The 23,123-nt window shown below is 43.4% G+C and overlaps 1 protein-coding gene across 1 annotated transcript in view; it reads right to left on the bottom strand.

Annotated features, from left to right (window-relative positions):
* Positions 1-221: 221 nt before the first annotated feature.
* The window catches only part of LOC307182404 (uncharacterized protein), a gene marked incomplete at its 5' end in the record, with an annotated part of 85,453 nt that continues 62,551 nt past the window's right edge, over positions 222-23,123 (bottom strand). The window contains 2 exons of the mRNA XM_079913626.1: positions 222-295; positions 3,833-3,932. Coding sequence (XP_079769752.1) covers positions 291-295; positions 3,833-3,932 — 105 coding nt within the window. The 3' untranslated portion in view covers positions 222-290. The remainder of the gene's footprint in view (positions 296-3,832; positions 3,933-23,123) is intronic.

Here is a 23,123-nt window from a genome sequence, read left to right as displayed (position 1 = left end):
CCTGAACGATGTGTTTTCCTGACTGAACCCTGGCTGGTAAAGTGTTTTGTCCAGAAATGGTATCGGGAAAGAGGTCCACAAGGATGGGGCTCCAGGATTAGGTTTGATCTGGTAGACTCAAAGGCTGTGGAAAATGGAATACTATAGTCCACGGCTTGGAGTAGCAAGGGCATTTTCAAACTATCACCTGAAGCTGTCTGGAATGAAGAGCATCTTGAGAGGGAGGCTGCTGCGATACAGCAACGATAGAAGTGGCAACTAAGGCATTGCAAGTGGGCCGGCCCCGTGGACTACCCTGCAGAGGGAAAGAAAGGAAAAGGCAGGCTCAGAGCTTGGAACTGTCAACTAGCGTCTGGTCAGAGGACCAGGGAGCTTCTGTGATGGACCTAAGGGGTCTCTGGTCTCATAACCGTGAAGCCAGGGTGTGTGAAAAACAGACTCAATGTCTGAGACTAGAGATTGCAAAATTACAACCTCCGCTGAATTCACAGCTTCTCTGGGTCTTTTTTATGCTAAAATTATGGACCTGGTTTGGAAAGAGTGGGATCCTAATGATTACAGAGAATCTGAACAGAGTTGACACCCCTCGACAAGGAAGCAGCTCCTTCCTCTGTCTGAAGAGAAACCTCCTCTTGCTTGAAGACCTGGCAGAGCCCTCATCTGAGATAGTTTTCTTACAAAGAGATGCCACATTATCCTTGGAACTCACTCTTCCACCTCTTATGACCTCTAGACCCAAACTAGAATCAGATCCCCACAAACCTTGGAGGGCAAGTGCAGACAGTAAGCATGGAAAAGGCAAGCAACACTCTGGAGGGATCAGACTTTGGTCACAAATATCCAGGGAAGCTGGGGGTACGGGTGTGGGCACGGATTCTAACAGCCTTCGGGCACAGACTGTTCACCAAGTTCATTGCTCGGTCTCCTTCCTCACAACTAGACCACATTCCCAGCTACCCTTGCAACTAGATGAGGCTGTGTGACTGAATTCTGGCCCATGAAATATGGGCAGAAGTGATGGGTGTCAATCTAGGACTGATACCATAAAAAGTCCCTCCAGGGGTTTCTTCTGTTTTCCTCCAACTGTTGGCTGGACAAATGCCCAGGGAGACCTGAGAAACTCTGGGTGAAGGTTGAGACACTGTCAGCCGGAAGCCCTGAATGACGGCGTGGGGCAGACCCACCCTCTGCTCTGCTGTTCACTGTAGTTTGTATGAGGAAAGAAAACAACTTCCATTGTTAAGCCACTGAGATTCTGGAATTTACCTCTAAGAGAATTTAGCATTTCTTGAACTAATACATTCACCTGAGAATATATCTTGGAGATATTTTCTAGCCAGTACAAACAGATTTACCTCATTTTTTTAACTACTACCTAATATTCCACAATACAGGCATACCGTCATATACATTATTATTTTTCTATTTTCAATCTTTTTGCTATTAAAATGTTGCAATGAACACCTTGTGTATGCCTCTTTGAACACACGTGTTTCTTCATATCGTGAACGGATACAAAGAAACGGAATTGCTTAGACAAAGAGTAGATCCATGGTTGGTTTTTTGTTGTTTTTCTTTGGTCAGTGCTGCCAATGTGCCCCCAAAATGCCCATGTGCTCTATCCCACCATCAGCAGCGCATGAGAGGAACCGCCCCCCTGGCTTCTTGCGGACTTCAGTAATAGGGATAAAATTTTGAAAATATCAAGCAAATGTCTTTCGTCAAATTTCTTCCTTAAATCACCTTAAATCACTTCCACCTCTAAGGCTGATGCATGGGGCTTAATGCCCTAGGAAAGGAAGGCAGGTGTGCTGGACAAAAGGTTTTAATCAAGTCCGAATCTCATATCTGACTTTCTGATTCAGAATCAAGTCCCAAAGCCAGTCTTTGGCAAGGGAGTTCCTTAAATCCTATTAATAGATTAGGAGCAAAGCCTAGACAGCTGCCTTGTCAGTTAGCTCTCACTGCTGCAGCACTTACTGGTTTCAAACAACAAGCATTCATTTGCTCTTGATTCTGAAGGTTGGGGATTTGAGTGGGCCTCAGCTCTGCTCCATGTCACGTCAGTGGGCTCACTCGTGCATTTGGACCTTGGCTGACGGCGGTGGGCTGCTGGCGGTTCTTTCCATGTGCCCTCATCCTCCAAGAGACTGGGCCAAGCTTTTCCCATAAGTGGCAGGAGAGTTCCCAGAAGCAAGAGAGGGCAAGCCCCAATGCCCCGGCATGTTTGAAGCCTATACTTGCATCCTTTTGCTGTTGTTCTATTGGCCAAAGTCATATGGCCTACCCCAGATTTAAGAGTTGGAGAGACAGACCCAGGTCTTGATGGCGGGAACTGCAAGGACACATAGGGAAGACCATCACACGTGCCCCAAATGTCCTTTCCCACGCCTCCAGCCCATGCTTCCTTGTCTCCCATCTGTCAGTCCTTTTCTTTCAGGCTCTTGATCAGCCAGTCGGGCGGTTCACCACTGCCTATGAGCTCATGTAAATTCTCACCTTGGACTCCTTTCTTTCTACATGAAGTGGATGAAAAGGTGATGACTCAAAGTTCTACCCATTGGAAAGATTTCTCCCTCAACACTCTCTTGTGACGTTACACCTGAGTGAGTGTAATGCCTCTGCGATCCATTTTAAGCTTGCACCCACATAACAAGACAATCCAGTTCAATCCATCCATAAACCAAATTCCAGCTCTCCCCCCTTTCAGCATCTCCTACTTTGCCCTATATGTTCAAATGTGCCATATGGAAAAATGCTTTTATAACTCCGCTGGGGAGAAGGGGAGTCTGGGCTTAAGAGTGCATCTTTTTTTTTTTTTTTTTTTTAAATATTTATTTAGCTGTGCTGGGTCTCAGTTGCAGCATGCGGGATCTTTTTTTTTTTTTATTTTGCGGTACACGGGCTTCTCGCTGTTGTGGCCTCTCCCTTTGCGGAGCACAGGCTGCGGACGCGCAGGCTCAGCGGCCATGGCTCACGGGCCCAGACGCTCCGCGGCATGTGGGATCTTCCCGGACCGGGACACGAACCCGTGTCCCCTGCATTGGCAGGCGGACTCTCGACCACTGCACCACCAGGGAAGCCCAGCATGCGGGATCTTCATTGGGGCATGCAGGATCTTTTAGTTGCGGCATGTGAACACTTAGTTGTGACATGTGGAATCAAGTTCCCTGACCAGGGATCGAACCTGGGCCCCCTGCCTTGGAAGCATGGAGTCTTAGCCACTGGACCACCAGGGAAGTCCCAATAGTACATCTTAATAGTACTGGTCAAACTCAATCACTGAGATGATACAGCACTTCCACCTTATTATGCATGGTTGCCGGGACCCCCAGACTTAATGATTGGTAGATTCAAGAGAACCCAGCCCACAATGAGCAGTTTCTGACATATGGGCCTCTCAGTGCTCCATGGTAAAGCATTCTGCCTCTACCGGGGTCCTGTGACACACCAGGAATTATTTCTAGAAAGATAAAAGAGCTATTCCTCTTGAACTTGCCTTAAACTCGTTATAGCATCTTTTCTCCCCACCTATCCTTCCAACACTGCAGGGTCTGCCATATTGAATGGCCAAATGTCAGGACTCCTGTGGTGCAGCCCGGACCTGCTACAGAGCCCTTTCCTGCTGCAGAGTTGACTCAAAGCTGCCAGAATTTCAGACCACTCAGTACATGACTGGGAGCTGTGTGCCTAGGCATAGAATGTGAAGAGCCCTGAGAGGGGCAGTATTTTCTTCTTTGTGGGAAGAGATGCAAGATGAAACAATTTGTCTTTTAACCCTGAAGGGATGTCCCGGTTTGCCTCAACCCCCAGACACACTCAAATTTTTTACCACAGTGGCAGGTTTGTGAATCTTCATAGCAATTATCTCCTGTTCCATGGAGCGCAATGGGTCTTGCCAAGTTCTCTGCTGCCAGCATCTCTTGTTCACCCTGTCCAATGAGCAGATATCATCAGTGTAATAGGTCAGTTTGTAATAGGTCAGTATGTTCCACAGGATGTCCAGGTGATCCAGATATCTTCTGATTGTATCATGACAGTCAGCGGGTAAGTTAAGTTAGCCCCAGGGAAAAACTGTAAATGTATCGCTATATGGTTGATTCCACATAATTGCAAACTGTTTCAGATCCTCTCTTCTGACTGGGACGGAAAAGACATCTGCCAAACTAACGGCTGCATAACATAAGCCATGTTAATCTTCTCTAACAAAGATGTGAGAGGAGCCCCCCAGCTATACGCTTGAGATCCTTAAAGGGGCACTAATGTATCTTAGCTAATATAGTGATTGTATCAATAATATGCTGATATGCATGTAAGAGAATGCAATGAATCATGTGATATAACATCTATATATTGTTAATAATAGTGTACAGATGGATTACTTAATGATGATTATGTATAATAGTGTGATTATATTAACTATTAATATTTACAAAAAATCAGTTGATACTTTATTAATTTATTTTATATAACTAATAATAACCTATTAATGTGTTATTTTAAGTAGAATTATATTGATATATTATTAATATATGTCATGAATATTTATTGATTTTCTGTTGTATATGTTGCTGAACTTTTTTAAAATAAATTTTAATTAATTAATTAATTAATTTATTTTTGGCTGCGTTGGGTCTTCATTACTGCACAGGGGCTTTCTCTAGTTGCGGTGAGTGGGGGCTACTTTTTGTTGCGGTGTGCAGGTTTCTCACTGCGGTGGCTTTTCTTGCTGCAGAGCACGGGCTCTAGGCGTGCAGACTCCAGTAGCTGCAGCGTGAGGGCTCAAGAGTGCAGGCTCAGTAGTTGTGGCACATGAGCTCAGTTTCTCCGCGGCATGTGGGATCTTCCCGGACCAGGGCTCGAACCCGTGTTCCCTGCGTTGGCAGGCGGATTCCTAACCACTGTGCCACCAGGGAAGTCCCTAAACTTCTTTCAATAGAAGTGAATGTTGAATTACAATGTTGTACACCTGAAACTTACATAAAAAAATGAAGTCAATGTTCATTGCTTTTATTACCTAACTTCTCAATATTTCAATAAACCTCTTATGATCTGGCTTCTAACTCTAATATCCTACAGAAATTCCTTTCGCTAAAGTCTTGAATGATCTTCAGTTAAATCCAAAGATTCATTTTCAGTCTTGATCTGACTTATGTGCAGCATCTTGCTCGTCCTGAAACACTCCTTTCTCAGTGTCTAGCGCCTGCTCTCCGGGTTCCGCTCCCAAGTCTCCAGCAATCACTCATCAGTCTCTTAGACTCCGCCCCCTTTGACTTCCCCTAAGTGTCTGCATTCTTCTCGTTTCTTTGTTTCTGTCCCTGTGGTTGTCCCTCACAGTCTTCCTTGGTGGTCTTGTCTAGCCTCAGGTTTCAACAACCACTGAAAGATGGTTGCAAACCAAACATATTTTTTGCATTCAAGACATGTCCCTCCAGCTACCCCTTTTCGTATCTGATTCTTCTGGAAATCTCCACTTCGACACCACACAGGCATCCCCAGTTCAATCTGTCCAAAATGGAAATCTCACCCCTTCTCAGCCAATCTTCTCGAATTGCCTACTTTCACAATTAAAGTTGTGATGAATGTAACAGTTTGTTATCGTTGTGACGAGTGTGATAAAGGCAACGCTAACTGGCACCAGGAGACCATGTATTGGTGAGCCCTAACCTGGCTGAGAGAGTGGCAGTGGCTTTCCTGAAGAAAGGGACTTTCCTGAAGAAAGTGAGCTCTGAAGAATGAATAGAAATTTTCTACACAATGACAGAGTGGAGAGTATTTCAAGCACAGGAAAGAGCCAGTGTGAAAGCTACAAAGCAGCAGAGAACTTAGTGGGATAAATGGACTGAAAGGGGTTGAGTGAGCAAAAGAGAGAAGGTATGAGAAGAGGATGGAGCAGTGGGCAGGTGGGGAGGGACCATACATAGCACGGAAGGACTAAAACACTGGTCTTCCCAAAGCCAAAGTCAATCCTTCCCAAAGTTAATTCTCATCATCTGCAGATTCTGTTACTGCAAATTTGCCTACTTGCTGAAATGTATTTGTGACCATGATACTGATACTGACGGCACTTTTGCCATCATTTGAGGACACGTACAGTCATCCTGTGCACACATTTCCAGCTGAGACTGAACGAGGCAACACTGCCTTCTTGTTTGAGCTCACACTGGACAAGTGTCCTTTCTGCAGCCTTTTTAGTGCCATGTCTTTCACATTTCTGTGCTTTTGCTTGGTGATTGTTCTGTTTGAAATGGCCGCCAAGCAGAGTGCTGTCTGATGTTCCGAGCACAAGAAGGTCGTGATGTGCTTTTTGAAGAAAATGCATGTGTTTAATAAGCTTTGTTCAGGCATTAGTTACAGTGCTGTGTCTGTAGGTTTAAAGTTAAGGAATCAATCATATGGGACATCCAGGAAAAGGAAGAAGAAATTCTCTGATCTGTGCATTGGGCCACTCCAGGAAGTGCTAACATAACATCTGTAATGTGTGATGAACCTATGGAAGAGATGGAAAAGGGGCTAACCTTGCAAATTTGTAGCAGAGGAAGAACAGAACTATCACCATGTTGGGAGTGCCTCCCTCGTACTTCAGCCTCTGTGTTCTATTACTTTAGCTCTGCACATAAAGAGTTAAATACTAGAGAAATGTTGCTCGTGCTCAAACAGCTCATTAAGGTCCCCGAAGAAAGTTCCCATAACACGGGCCAGGGTTAATTATGGCTGCTACATGTAGATAAGTTTGCTTTCAGCCTAGAAGCCTTGCTAATAAGCCGAGATAAGAGTGTACAGTAAAACTAAGTGCTGACAACTTGAAGTTTTTGTGGGAGCCTTGTGATCCAGCCTATATGAGCAAGTGGAAGAACAGAGAAATGTCATGCTTCCCTTGAAGGCCAGGTGTCTCCAGGAAGTCTGCAATCTGCTTTTACCCTTTAATCTTGAACCCTCCTGCTTCCCCTTTTCCCTCAGCATAAAAGAAGCCTGGATGCTATTCAGCGCTAGGATGGTTCTTTAGGACATTAGTCCACCATCTTCTCGGCTTGCTGGCTTTCCAAATAAAGTCGCTATTCCTTGCCCCAACAGCTTGTCTCTTGAGTTACTGCCCTGTTGTGGGGCAAGCAGTACGAGCTTAGATTTGATAACAGATTCAAAAATGAGGACTGATTAAAAAAAAAAAAAAGCATAGTGCACACCATTGCTGTGAGGCTGAAAGCTGAAGAAATTTACAATCACACTACCCAGGGTCAGGAGAACGTTAATTAAACTCTTCCGGGCCAGTGCTGGCTCACACATTTCAAAAGCCAGTACAGCATGAAAATGTGAAACTTGCCGGCAAGGCAGGTTCTGCAGGTCAGGAGGCTGTGGTAGTTGTTTTCAAATGCCTGCTAAGTGTTCTGTGGATGAGAAGGCTTTCAGGACTGATGAGATGGGCTTGTTTTACAAGGATGTTGGGAAATACAGAATAAGCGTGGTATACTGATGACATCACTGAGGCCAGAAGCTTGTAGGAACCTAACCCTGTTTTCCTCCCTGGAGCAGCAACTCACTATTAGTGGATTCTGTGTTAGTGGTGACTTTATAGAACATTATTACCCTGAAGAATGAAGCATGTGTAGATGGGAAAAGTGAGATCAGCATCTCCATTTTTATACCTAAGAATCCCCTCAATATTTTTGCTACAATCTTCATGATTCTAGGTACTGATGGTTTAGGAGTCAAACACCCAAGGAATGAATTTTTCTGCCAGGAGATACAATGACGGTCTCTCAAATTTTTTTTAAATACTTTATCAGTCACTGCTACGGGTACCGTGGTGAGTGTGTGTGTGTGTGTGTGTGTGTGCGTGCGCGGTGAGGGTAACGAGTCTCCCATGAACTCACAAGGTCATCTACACTGCTGGTCACTGCCATTCCCTCCTAACCTCTGAACTAGTGTTCACACCTCTTACTCCACTGAAAATGCTTGTCAGCTTCACCAACGCGCTCCTTATTGCCAAACCCAATGTGTCTCTGACCTCAAATTTCTCCAACTCTCAGTAGCTTTCGACTTAGTTGACCACTATCCTCTTTTGAAACTCTTCTTTGCAATTAATTCTATGATACCTTATTCTCACTCTGCTCTACCAGTTTCTCCTTTTAGGTCTCATTTGTTAAGTTCTCCTTCTCTACTCAATCATTAAAATTTGAACCTCCTCAAAACTTGGTCCTGGGCCGCCTTCTCTTCACTGTCTTCTATACCTAATATTCTCATCCACTACAGTATCTTCCCTTACATTATACACGTCACGACTCCTAAATGGATACCTTCAGCTAAATCTCTCTCCCCAGCTCCAAAGTCACACATCCAGCTGCGCATGTAGCATCTCCACTGGGTGTCCCACAGATGCCTCCAGGCCCATGGACTCCTGTCACGCCACAGCTCTGGTTTCTTCCCCAATCCCCCTCCTGGTTCTCCCCCATATTAACAAATGCTAACACGTTCATCCAGGAACCAAAGTCAGAAATCGAGAAGTTATTCTTGGCTATCCTCTTGCTCATCTCTCACCTCCAGCTCAATCTTTCAGAGATTCTGCTTCCAAATATATTTCAGCTCCATCTCTCTCCCTCCACATTTACTCTCCTGGGTGTCCACCATGACACGGGTGGCAGAGAAAGGATCGTGGAGAGGGTCAGGCTTCTTAATCCCTAGAGGAAGGAGAGAGCTTCTCTCTCCCAGAATTTACACATAAAATCCCAGGGAAGTGGCCAGGTTTGGGTCATCTGCCCATCATTTTGACCAGGGAGGTGTGATATGGTGATTTTTCAGGCCTGTGGCCAGGGACCCAAGGTACATGATTAGAAGCCCCTGGAATCACATGGAGGCGAAAGGGCAGTTTCCCAAAGGGAGAGTGGTGCTGTTATCAGAAGAAGACAAAGAAGACGATGTCTGTGAAGAGTGGAGGCCAGTGGTGGAGACTGTCACCTCCCTTGTTAGTGCTTTGCTGTCCTGTCTACGTTTCCCAGGTGCGCCAGAACACTGGAAGTACTTGGCTCTTAAATGAACTGGTATCACTGTAATGCTTACGAGTTTGAGGATTTCCTGGAATGGTGTTGTGTAGAGCTTACAAGTCAAACGGAAGCTTTGGGACTCTGAAAGCACTCTACAAGGTTTTGAGTGAATGGGTCTGGTAATAAATGGAAACTGTCTACTTCTGTGTTCTTTTTCAGTCTCTCAGGATGCTTACAGCTCTGGGTTCCCCAGATTGGCAGAAGACATTCATGTCCACTCTACTCCTTGCATTTGTGATGTAACTACAGTTATACATGTGAGAAAATCCATAGCTGAAGAGCCAAACAGTAAAACATATATAAAAACAGGTCAAGCTGCTTTTCTTCCACCCGCAAGCCTTATATCCAAACACCCTCAGTAATTCACATTGACCTAACCCACTAAAACGCACATTTTCTTTTAACATTTTTAGAATTAGGGAGTGCAACTGGAATTTTGATTTCGCAAGACAGAAACAAGTTAAGAGAAATCTCTCAGGGTCAGAGTAGTTCTCATCATTCATATTCTTCTTCCAAACAACCAGCAGAGGGCGAACAAGATGACAAATAAAACGAGAAATGGACAAGGCTGAGGAGGGCTTTTTGTGAGTTTATTGAGTTCACACAGAACCCAAATGCAAACAGGATCCCTAACTCAAGAGCTGGGAAAAGAGTAAACACAGTCTTGAACAGTAATCTGACTTAACCCTGGCATTTTCAAGTTGTTTCTAGAAGATTTATCTGTGGTAAAGACTAAATCCTTTGCAGCCGGGACCCACTCAGATCACAGTCTCCTGGAGACCAGTTTGGGGAAGATGTGGAGAATACCAACATATTTCTATTCTAATGATAGGACTTTGCACGCTTGTAGCAACTAGAACCTAACCTCCCCAGAACGCTTGAGTAATCACAGTGTCCTCAGATTTGAAAAGGAAAGAAATTGATTTTCATATACCCTAGGCTCCAAATGAAGGCACATAGAAGCATTATGGAAAGAAAAGAAAAGAATTTCATACATCTTGATGTTAGATAAAGGTGAAAACATTCTATTAAAAAAATTAAGTGTATAATGTATGGCATCTGCTCAGTTTGGTTGCCTTGTGGGTTTTTTGGGTAAAGTATTCATTATACTGTAATCCAGTGTGTTAAAGATCAGTTACATTCACCTATGAGAAGAAAATTTTTTTATTATAAAGTCCAGTTTGGGGACTTCCCTGGTGGCACAGTGGTTAAGAATCCACCTGCCAATGCAGGGGACATGAGTTCAAGCCCTGGTCCCCGAAGATCCCACATGCCACAGAGCAACTAAGACCGTGCAACCACAACTACTGAGCCTGCGCTCTAGAGCCCACGAGCCACAACTACTGAGCTCGCGTGCCACAACTACTGAAGCCCGCGCACCTAGAGCCGGTGCTCCTCAACAAGAGAAGCCACCGCAATGAGAAGCCCGCGCACCGCAACGAAGAGTAGCCCCTGCTCACCGCAACTAGAGAAAAGCCCGCACGCAGAAACGAAGACCCAACACAGCCAAAAAAGTAAATAAAAAAAAGAAAATCCAGTTTGGGCAAAAGTCTGGAGAAATGAGTCATCCTATATACACTGTTGGCTGGCGTGTAAAATTGGTACAACTTTTCAAGAGCGGTTAGGCAAACATAACTCTGTGTGGACTTCCTACATAATCCCTCATTCTCACTTCTGTAGAAACACTAGTAAGTGTTCAAAAATACACGTGCAAGAATGTTGATCATAGCACTCCTTGTACTAGTCACACTTTAGAAAGAGCTGACAGCACTCCACTGAGGAAATGATGGAGGAGGTGATGGATACAGTGTACTTGCTGGCGGGTCTTCTTGTCTCACCTGCATTAATTCATTTAATCCCCACTGAAAGCATTTTATTACAACACACTTTACATTAGTTCATGCTCTTACTCCCTGCACTCTACTGCTCCTCTCACTGTGCTGTTGTAAAAATAATGAGGAAAATGTGTATTTACTGATGTGAAAAGATACCCACAATACACTGTTAAGATTTTTTTAAAAATCAGCCATTGACTGATTTGAGCCAAAGCTCATTTCCATGGAAGTGCAGTGGGTCAACTGAAATTTTTACTCAGTTACTCTTCAGATCTGGATTTGAATTAGCAACACAGAGTGACTAATTGACCTGACACTCCCTGAATCAACTAATTTTATATCAAATGCTGATTCTAAATCAGATAGTTGGGAAGGGTTGTATCCACATGTAATTGCTAAGAAATGAAAACAGTATAATCCCGATCTGATCGAGTACATTATGCAACCCATGAAGCTTGTTTTCTAATGGCATTGGAATTCCTTAATTAATATAAATGTGAAATATTGTACATTCATAATTGACCTTTTGTTTCTCCTTTTCCCATTCATGTGGCCACTGTGATGATGACAACTGCCACTTGAAAAACTGTCTTTGAAAGACAAATGCCATATGGTATCACTTACATGTGGCATCTGAAATATGACACAAATGAACCTAACTATGAAACAGAAACAGAATCATGGACACAGAGAATGGATACACAACAAGGTCCTACTGTAGAACACAGAGAACTATATTCAATATCCTGTGATAAACCAGAATGGAAAAGAATATTTCAAAAAGAAAACAATGTATATATATATATGTACAACTGAATCACTCTGCTGCATGACAGTAATTAACACAACATTGTAAATCAACTATACTGCAATTCTTTTAAATTGATGGGAAAAGATCACTAAAAAAAGAAAAAGAAAAGAAAAATTCTCTTTGCTGCAGCATGAAAAATGGCAGCTTTCAGGAGCTGACTAGTTACGGTTCATCCCTGGCCCTTGAAAGGCCCTCAGGGGAAGTTCTGGTCAGCCCTCCTGTTGGCAGCCCTCACAATACATCTTCCTTCTGCTTCTGCGGGATGCTGTGAAGTAAAAGTCTTTCTCTTTCTACATATTCACCTCCTGCTTTGCAGCTAACAAGCCATGGATGTGGGGCATGTGCTGTGTGCCAGGTACGGGGTGAGGTGCTTGTCATACATTTGTCACCTCGTTCTAACGACACTTCAAGACAGGTCCTGGGACCCTCCTTCTCCCAGTGAAAGAACAGATTCAGAGAAGCTGAAAGCGGGCCTCGGGTCACGCCACCTGTGAGTGTGTCTGGCCCTGGGTCTGCTGGCCTCCAAAGTCTACACCTTTTCCAATAATCCACACTTCAGCCAAAGATGTATTTTCTGTTTACATCACTCACTGTCTGAATCTTTCCACAGCAAATGCTTACAATTTACAGAGCAATGAAGTCCTGTGGGCAAATGTTAATCTAACCCCACTGCCTTTTACTCAGCTTCTGTCCAAACAGAAAGCTGAAAAGTTTCCTGAACTGGAGGACTTTCCAATACGAAGACCACAGGTTTATCCTGTTCCAGTAAAAGAACATTCGTGCCACAGGATGAATTCTAAAGCAAAGACATTTGGGGACTTCCCTGGTGGCCCAGTGGTTAAGACTCCATGCTTCCAATGCAGGGGAAGTGGGTTCCATCCCTGGTCCGGGAACTAAGATCCCGCATGCCCCAGGGCACTGCCAAAAATAAATAAGTAAATAAAGCAGGAACATTGAAGGCTGTGGTGGCTGAAGGCAGAGGGGGAGGGGCACTGACTTCTCAGCCCCAACCTGGTAGCTAACCTTCCAGAAACTCTCGCTTTGGTCCTTCCACTTCCTTGGAATGCGAATGATTTTTAACCTGAGGCTGGAATTCTGTCTCAGGAAGGGAAGAGCCACCAATGCATTCTTAACCAGGATGCGATAATGTAAACAGAAGGACAGCAGTGTTTTAATGCTGCTGACACTGCCGATACTTACACTACTAGATTTGCCTGAGTTTAGCACTGAAGTCCAAGAAAGGAGCAGTGTATTTCCCGAGTTTAACAGGAGCGTACAGGCACGCTTAAATGGAAAGCAAGTACAGCTCTTGAAAGCACCAACTCTCAGTAAAATCACCGTGCTTTTCAAGGTCTGGATTAAACACTCACGACTTCATTCAACCTCAAATACAAGACTGTTGTTTGCAGCTCTGCTTTTATTGATGAATTCAAGGATCCCCAGTTTTCTGCTGGGATATAACCTTGACCGAGAACTCACAGTAATGACGAGTGAAGAGACTAGATTGTTTTATTCCAAGACATTTTTTCTTTGTCTTTTCCTTAAAAATAACTTCTACTGCCTTTGTTGTTGTTCATCTGGAGATGGTGCATGTCCATTGAGAAGAGTTTGAAAAATATCGAAGAGAATAAAGACAAACACAAAAATCGCACTCACTAGTACCCACAAGTGACTGCTCAGCGTTCTGGTGTCATCTTCCTAGGTCCATGTGTGTATAAATATACTCATGGCTTGCTTTTTAAAATCTGGATTATGCTGAGAATGCTATTTTGTTAGTAGCCCTTTCCACCTAATTTGTTTTGAAAGGTTTCTTATGTTATTAAGTACTCTCTCCCATACTAAGATCAATGAAAAAATGGAGATATAAAACAAAATGCTTTATTTTTATGATGTAAACATCACTCATACAGAAACGAACCTTTTTCTGAAGCAGCATCTCAGGTCCATCCATCCTGAGTGCTATAATTTTGACCACAAGCCACAAGGTAACTGAGCTGTGTCCCGTATCACCAGCCTCAGGTCCAAGAGGAGAGCAAATCTCTCTCAATGGTCTAATCAAATTTCTCTGAAAACCCATCTCACCAGCTGAAGAATTTTTTCTTCTCTCCAGGGGTCTTCTCTCCCATGATAACACAAAGAACGCCAAGAATGCTTTAGGCAGGCGATCAGTCTTAGCTACTGCTGCCTCAAGTAATGAAAAGCGGAAAGCTCGGCACTAGCCAGGGACTGGCACCTGCTGTAACAAACCCACCGTCCCAGCGGCTGAACCCAATACAAGGTTATTTCTCATTCACTTAGGAGTTCAAATGTGTCCTCCTTGTTCGGGGGTCAGGTGATGGAGAGCAGCTCTGTCTTCGGTCACCTCCCAAGGTGACCTTGACATCCAGCCAGCAGAAGGGGAAATGCTCTCAAGGGAGACCCTCAGTCAGAAGTCGTGACATGGTCACAACTCGCTGCCAGGCAGGCTGGGAAATGTGGTCTGATCGTGTGCCCGGAGAGAAGAGAACAGGGTTTTGTTAAGCGCTACTGGTCTCTGCCACCTGTTCCTCTTGGCACCAAATAATTACTCGTAGCCCCCTTCCTACACCATAGAGCACAGCCTCCCATCCGTCCCCCCAAAGCTGTTAGTGGAAAGCGCCACCCAGCCCCCGCATGCAGCCCATGCTCCAGAACCTCTCTCTGATGCCGTTTCCTCCCTCAGATTCGGATGCGGCTCTCTGTGGTCTGGTGAGCCATGAACTAAAATAAGATTATCCCACCCCGTCCCTCCCATATACACACTGGACACACAGCGCTAGAGCAGGGTCATGTCAGTCACCACAAAAGCTCCCACTTGGAAGCGGGCAGGATGGCAGACAACCGTGAGTGACCGACTCACAGCGATGATGACGTGCGTTGGGCAAGACCCCTGTGCTGGCGGTGGAGGAAGCTCCCTGCTTCGGCCCGGGGCTGCCAGTGGGGAGGAGCTGCCTTGCCCCTCGCTCTGCACCTAAGGGGCACAGGGTGCGCATCTCCTTCAGAGGCTGTAGAAATGACGGCTCTTCCACTTCAGGGCAGCCAAGGGTCGTTTTAAAGCACAAGGCTCTGTTTCGGTGAGGTTCTTGGTGTGCCTGAATCTGTAATTTCCTCGGAAAACGTAGCAAACCTCTGGTTTATTTCTTTCTCAAGACTTAATCCTCAGGACTCTTACTGACTTCCTTCCTTGTGTCCATGTCTTCTGCAGCCCTGCCCGCACCTAACAGGGGCTACCTTGAAAATATGAAATAATAACCGGATCTTCACAGCAGGGTTGAGTCCCTCTGTTCAATTAGGAAGTCTTAGGGCCTTTGTCTCTCGAAATCTTTTTCTGTCTTATTTCCTCCTGTTGGGGTCCAGAGACAGGTGGCTTTTCAATCGACATCTTCCTTTTGCTGTCATCAAAGCTTTCCTTCACGCTCAACGTTCAAACTCCCTCAACTATGGTGTCTTCTTCGTTCTTGTCTCACACAGGCAAGTGCACTGGGATGGGGCATCTTTCTGTAATCACATTTTCATTTATTTGGCCAAAATACTTTAAGCAACCACTCTGTGCCAGGCACTGGACACGAAGACAAACACAATACAGTGCCTGACTGAGAGGCCCGAGAACACACCGTTCTCCTAAACGCATGTGCAGGGCTGAATGAGAGCCCGGGGAAGGAAACACAGGGGTCTGGGAAGGTCAGAGAAGGTTTTCTGGAGGAAATGATGTTGAAGTTAAGTTGAAGACTGAGTCAAGGTTTTCCAGAGGTTCACAGATGCAAAGGACGTTCCAGTCTAAATAAACAGTACGTACAAGGTAGTACCAGCTGATTACACAAAGCTTTTCTCTCTCTCTCAGTAACTGCTCAAAGCTCAGATTTTAGGTACTGAGGGTCTATAAATTATCCTTCGACAGGGAGGCTACCTCAGTTCAGAATGGTCGTGTCTAATACCTTAGAAGCTTTCCCCACTCACACCCTATCGTGCAGGCACCGCTAGAGTACACTTGAAGGTCCTGGCAGGGACACAGACACCAGTGCACGTCAGTGGAGAAGCGTCTGCCTGTCTGGGAAGGTCCGCCCGCTCCTTCAAGCAGCCATGCGGGGAAGGAGGCATGTGCCCTGGGGGCATGCAGAGAGTGCCCACCCCGACGTGCAGCAGCAGCCCCGGCCGTGAGCGGAGAGACGGACGTTGAGGTCGCATCACCCTTCCACCAGCACCCTGCTCTGGCTCTAGCTGTTCCCACTCTTAATGGCACAAAAGTTGAGGAGGCCTGTCTTCTAGAATATTCCGCAAAATGCCTGTTGCCTGGTAGGTTCGCTATCTCTGCCCTCAGTGGAAGACCTTTCGCGCCCGTCTCTGACCCTATCCTGGTACCGCAGTGAGCACGGTGCTGTGTGGCTCTTCTGAAAGAGATGCAAGCCTGCAGGTGGGGGCCTCTCCCCATTTGTGCCCCTCCTGCTGGTGTCGGCTGAGCTTTGACTCCTCAGCTTTCACTTGTGAATGTTGCCCGTGCACATCACCCCGTGGATTTCTGCTTATTCTTTAATTGACAGATGGGAACACTAGAGGGTTAATGTTCACCTAGCATTACCAAAGCATTTTATTCATTTTTCAGTGGATCTGGACAAATTCTTAGAAGGAAGTAAATTATTGAGCTGAAGTCAGGATCATTTGGGTACAAAGAACAGAGACTAAGTTACCTCAGGAATAGGGGGGCTTAATGACGGGCCCCAGATTGCAGGGGCCTGGGGACAGTCTCAAGGGCGGGAACGAGGGGTCCCCTTATCTCCCCAAATCAACGTCCGTTTCCCCGTTCCAAGTTCCCAGGAGAGGAACTAGGTCAGCTCAATTCACTTTTCCCACCAGGTCACAGGCCTGCCCTGCCAGGTCTCCTCCCCTGGACAACCAGCTGCGGCCGGGGGCATGGGAGCCCAAGGCCGCCCCCCCACACACAAGGGGAGCTGGGGGAGCCACCCCCAGACACATCTGATGCACCACAGGACTGAGGGCGGCCGTTAGGAGCTGTATACTGGACCCAGAGGGCCTGGTATGAGGTCGGCTCCACCTCTTACCAGCTGTGTGACCTTGAGCAAGTTACTTAATCTCTCTGTTCCTCAGTTTCCTTATCCTTAAAAGAGGGCATGTAAATGGTATGTCCTCATGGGATTGTGGTAAAGGACTAAGTGAGACAAAGCAAAAACAGCATTCGAATCTGTAAACAGCACACAGGGAAAATTCAATGAGTATCGCTAGGATCATGTTTTCCCCCAAACAAATGCCCCTTCCTCAGTTTTCTGTTAATGGCATCATCATTTTCCCACACATCAAGACGACAGTCACATGTCCACCTCCATGTCCTGTGCCTTCTTCCTATGGTAAGCTCTTTATTTTATTTGCTGATTCATTTATTTATCCGATTTTTAGGTTTTGAGCATCTGTTTGCTACATAAAAATAATTTTGTCCTTCCCAGTCTAGCTGGCATCTCTCCATCTTAAGCCCTCAACACCTCTCACGTGCACCGCTACAGTTAGTGTTCTAACTGGTCCTGCATCCCACAGCCAGATTCACTTTGCTAACCTGCATTCTGACCCTGTTATTTCCCCTCTCGACACTTTCCCTCTTGTGGGACACAGTTCACATTTGAAAACTCAACATTCAAAACACTCTACAGTTTGCAACAGACTTGTGGTTGCCAAGGGGGAGGGGATGTGGGGGAGGAGCAGATGCAAACTATTACATACAAGATGCATAAACAACAAGGTCCTACTGCAGAGCACAGGGAACTGTATTCAATATCCTGAGATAAACCATCATGAAAAAGAATATATGTGTGTGTAACTGAGTCACTTTGCTGTACAGCAGAAATTAACACAACACTGTAAGTCAACTATGCTTCAATTTAAAAAAGAAAACACTCTACGGTTTGGATCTGACCTGCCTTGTAGCTTTACTTCACATAGCTTCCCAAATACAATCGCACTCTGGTTAACTGGGCCGTTCTTGCTTCTGGGAAAGTGTTACTCTTTCCCGTCTCCGAGCCTCACCCGTGCGGCTCCATCCACCTGCAAAGCCTAACCCCTTGCTCCGTGGACCAGAGCTTCAGCGTCACCTGCCAGCTTGTTAGAAATGTCCCACCCAAAACCTACTGAATCAGGATCTATATTTTAACAGGAGCCCCAGATGGTTCATACACCTGTATTTTTCTTATATTTCACAAGACAAACTATCTTATTTATTAATTTACTGATATCTTGTAAGTTATAGGTTGATCCATTCCATCTCTCCTCCTATTAAAATGGTACCCTTGTCTCAAAGCCTGGCTCAAATAATGTTGCCTCATCCAGACATTTCTAACTGCTAGAGCTGAAAATCATCTCTTTCTTCTCTGAATTCCCATTGCTGCTTTCTGAATTCTCTGAATTTCCCACAACTGAATTTTTTATACCTGCTTATGGGAATCAGCACATACTTTTTTTTGAGTATGGGTTAATGATTCTGTAATGTCCTTTTTAAGTTGAGATACAATTGACAGATAAGTTTCAGGTGTACAGCATAACGATTTCACATTTGGATGTACTGTGAAATGATCACCACAATAATTCTAGTTAACATCCACACACAAACATTTTTGTGATGAGAACTTTTTTTTTACATCTTTCTTGGAGTATAATTGCTTTACAATGGTGTGTTAGTTTCTGCTGTATAACAAAGTGAATCAGCTACACGTATACATCTATCCCCATATCTCCTCCCTCTTGCGTCTCCCTCCCACCCTCCCTATCCCACCCCTCTAGGTGGTCACAAAGCACAGAGCTGATCTCCCTGTGCCATGCGGCTGCTTCCCACTAGCTATCTATTTTACATTTGGTAGTGTAAATATGTCCACTCCATTCTCTCACTTCGTCCCAGCTTACCCTTCCCCTTCCCTGATGAGAACTTTTAAGGTCTACTCTCTTAGTAACTTTCAAACATACAGTTCGGTCTTAGTACATCCCTAGAACTTACTCATTTTAGAATGGAAATTTGTACCTTGGACCTCTTTGCCCATTTTACTCACCCTCCACCCCCTGACTCTGGCAGCTGCCTATCTGTTCTCTGTATCAAGGGGTTTTATTTTTGTAGATTCCACATGTGTATGTGTATATGTACGTATGTATGTATATATGTATGTGTATACATATACCTGTATGTACGATCTCACATATGAGATCATACAGTATGCCCTCAAAGTCCATCCATGTTGTCACAATTGGCAAGATTTCATTTTTATGGCTGAACAATATTCCATTGATATATATATATATACCACAACTTCCTTATCCATTCATCCATGGATGGACACTTGGATTGCTTCCATGTCTTGGCTATTGTAAATAATGCTGCAGTGAACATGGGGGTACGTTTATCTTTGAGTTAGTGTTTTTGTTTCCTTCAGATACATACTCAGAGGTGGAATTGCTGGATCATATGATAGTTCTATTTTTAATTTTATGAGGAACCTTCATACTGTTTTCCATAATGGCTGCACCAATTTACATTCCACCAACAGTGCAGGAGGGTTCTCTTTTCTCCACATCCTCACAAACTCTTGTTATTTCTTGTTTTTTCGATAATAGCCATTCTAACAGGTGTGAGGTGATACTGTGGTTTTGATTTGCATTTCCTGATGATTAGTGATGTTGAGTACCTTTTAATGTACATGTTGGCCATCTGTATGTCTTCTTTGGAAAAATGTCTATTCAGATCCTTTGTCCATTTTAAAATCAGAGCATTTTTTTGATATTGAGTTGTGTGAGTTCTTTGTATATTTTGGATGTTAACTCCTTATCAGATAAATGATTTGCAAATATTTTCTCCCATTTTTTTTGTTGCCTTTTCGTATAGTTGATGGTTTCCTTTGCTGTGCAGAAGCTTTTTAGTTTGAGGTAGTCCCATTTGTTTATTTTCACTTTTGTTGCCTTTGTTTTTGGTGTCAGATCCAAAAAACCATCTCCAAGACCTGTATCAAGGAGCTTGTGATTTCAGGTTTCAGGTCTTACATCAAGTCTTTAATCCATTTTGAGCTAATTTTCATGTATGATATTAGATAGGGGTCCAGTTTTCCCAACACCATTTATTGAAGAGACGTCCCTTTCCCTATTGTATATTCTTGGATCCTTTAATTGACCATATGTGCGTGGATTTATTTCTGGGCGCTCTATGCTGTTCCATTGATCTATGTACCTGCTTTTATGACAATGCCATACTGGGGTTTTTTTTAGTGTTAGTTTCAGGTGTACAACAAATTGACTCAGTTATACATATACATATACCCATTCTTTTTCAGATTGTTTTCCCATATAGGTTATCACAGAATATTGAGTTGAATTCCCTGTGCTATACAGTAGGTCCTTGTTGATTACCTATTTTATATATAGTAGTGTGTGTATGTTAATCTCAAACTCCAAATTTATCCCTCCCACATTTCCCCTTTGGTAACCATAAGTTTGTTTTCTATGTCTGTGAGTCTGTTTCTATTTTGTAAATAAGTTCATTTGTATCATCTTTTTAGATTCCACATATAAGTGATATCATATGATATTTGTCTTTCTCTGTCTGACTTGTTTCACTTAGTATGATAATCTCTAGGTCCATCCATGTTGCTGCAAATGGCATTATTTCATTCTTTATTATGGCTGAATAATATTCCATTGTATACATGTACCACATCTTCTTTATTTATTCATCTGTCGATAGACATTTAGGTTGCTTCCATGTCTCAGCTATTATAAATAGTGCTGCAATGAACATTGTGGTGCATGTACCTTTCTGAATTATGGTTTTGTCCGGATATATGCCCAGGACTGGGATTGCTGGATCATATGGTAGCTCTATTTTTAGTTTTTTAAGGAACCTCCATACTGTTCTCCATAGTGCCTGTACCAATTTACATTTCCACCAACAGTGTAGGAGGGTTCCTTTTTCTCCACAATAATGCCATACTGTTTTGATTACTCTAGCTTTGTAATACAGTTTGAAATCAGGGCGCATGGTGCCTCCAGCTTTGTTCTTATTTTTCAAGATTGCTTTGGCTCTTTAGGGTTTTTTGGGTGTATGTGTGGTTTCATACACATTTTAAAATTGTTTGTTCTATTTCTGTGAAAAAATGTCATTGGAATTTTGATAGGGTTTGCAATGAATTTGTAGATTGATTTGGTAGTATGGACATTTTGACAATATTAATTCTTCTTTTCTTGACTAATTGCTTTGACTTGGAGTCCCAATACTATGTCCAATAAAAGTGGTGAGAGTGGGCATCCTTGTCTTGCTCCTGATCTCAGAGGAAAAGCTTTCAGCTTTTCACTGTTGAGTATGACGTCAGCATTGTGCTTGTCATGTATGGCTTGTATTATGTTCAGGTACGTTTCCTCTACACTTACTTTGTTGAGAGTGTTTATCATAAATGGATGTTGAATGTTGTCAAATGCTTTTTCTGCATCTATTGAGATGATCATATGATTTTTATTCATTTGTTGATGTGGTGTATAATGGTTGACTGATTAACAGATGATGAATCATTCTTGCATTCCTGGAATAAATCCTGCTTGATCATGATTTATGATCCTTTTTTACATAGTGTTGAATTTGGCTTACTGATATTTGAGGATTTTTGCATCTATGTTTTATCAGGAACATTGGCTGGTACTTTTCTTGTGGCGTCCTTCTCTGGTTTGGGTGTTAGAATGCTGGCTTCATAAGATGAGTTTGGAGGTGTTCTCTCCTTTTGCGGGGGAAGATATTGAGAAGTACTGTATTAATTCTTCTCTGAATGTCTGGTAGAACTCACCAGTGAAGCCATCAGGTCCTGGACTTCTGTTTCCTGGCAGGTGTTTGATTCTAATTCAATCTCCTTTCTAGTAATTGCTCTGTTCAGATTTTCTATTTCTTCATCAACCAGTCTTGTTAGGTTGAATGCTTCTAAGAATTTACCCATTTCTTCTAGCTTACCCAATTTGTTAATGTATAACTGTTCATAGTAGTCGTTTATGATCCTTTGTATTTCTGATTCTTTGTAATGTCTCCTCTTTCATTTCTAATTTTGTGTCTTGTCTTGGTGAGTCTAGTTAAAAGTTTAGTCAGTTTTGTTTATCTTTTCAAAAAACCATATCTCAATTTGATTTTTTTCTATTGTCTTTTTAGTATCTATTTATTTCTGCTGTGGTCTTTGTTATTTCCTTCCTTCCACTAACTTTGGGCTCCACTTGTTCTTTACTAGTTCCTTGTGCTGTAAAGTTAGGTTGTTTGAGATCTGTCACGTTTCTTGAATTGGGGATTTATCTCTATGAACTTCTTTCTTACATCTGCATTTGCTACATTCCATATGGTTTGGTATGTTGCATTTCCATTTTCTTTTTTATCTCAAGGTATTTTTAAAAAATTTCTTCTTTGACCCATTGGTTGTTCAGTAACATGCTGTTTTATCCACAAATTTGTGAATTTTCCAGTTTTCTTGTAATTGATTTCTAGTTTCATACCACTGCAGTCAGAAAAAAACCCTTGATATGATTTCAATCCTCTTAAATTTATCAAGACTTGTTTTGTGGCTTAACATACAATCTATCCTGGAGGACGCTCCTTGTGCACTTCAAAATGTATAGTTTGTTGCTTTGGGATGGATTGTTCTGTATATATATGTTAAGTTAATCTGATCTAATGTGTCATTTAAAGCTGATGTTTCCTTATTGATTTTTGATTCCTGACACGTTACAACATGGACGAACCTTGAGGACGTTAGGCTAAGTGAAATAAGCCAGTCACACAAAAAAAGTGGAGTATATGATTCCACTTATATGGGGCATGCAATCAATTTCATTGAGAAGGAATGGTGGTTTCCAAGGACTGGGGGGAGGGGAAATGGGATGCTGTTTAATGGGTATAGAGTTTCAATTTTGCAAGATCAAAGAGTCTGGAGATTGGCTGCACAAAGATGTAAATGTACTTAACACTACTGAAATGCACACTTAAAATTTTACTATTTTAACCATTTTTACGTTACGCATATTTTATCACAATTAAAAAAAAATTTTAATCACTGTGTGGAGAACAGTTTGTAGACCAGAAAAATTAGAAGCAAGCTGGCCAGCTGGGATGCTATTGCAGTGGTCCAGGTGAGACAATAATGGCCTGGATTAGAGTGACAGAGGCAGAGGTGGATCTGGGATGCTATTGCAGTGGTCCAGGTGAGACAATAATGGCCTGGATTAGAGTGACAGAGGCAGAGGTGGATCTGGGATGCTATTGCAGTGGTCCAGGTGAGCCAATAATGGCCTGGATTAGAGTGACAGAGGCAGAGGTGGATGAGAAGAATTCAGATTTGGGGGCCATTTTAGAAGTAGAAACAGTAGTACCTGCTGGCAGATTGGATGTTGAGTGTGAAGGAAAATGAGAGAGAACTC

The sequence above is a fragment of the Stenella coeruleoalba genome (assembly GCF_951394435.1).
Source record: "Stenella coeruleoalba genome assembly, chromosome: 2".
Taxonomy (NCBI): domain Eukaryota; kingdom Metazoa; phylum Chordata; class Mammalia; order Artiodactyla; family Delphinidae; genus Stenella; species Stenella coeruleoalba.
Note: the sequence above shows the minus strand (reverse complement) of the source record. Positions and strands in the feature narration are given on the sequence as shown.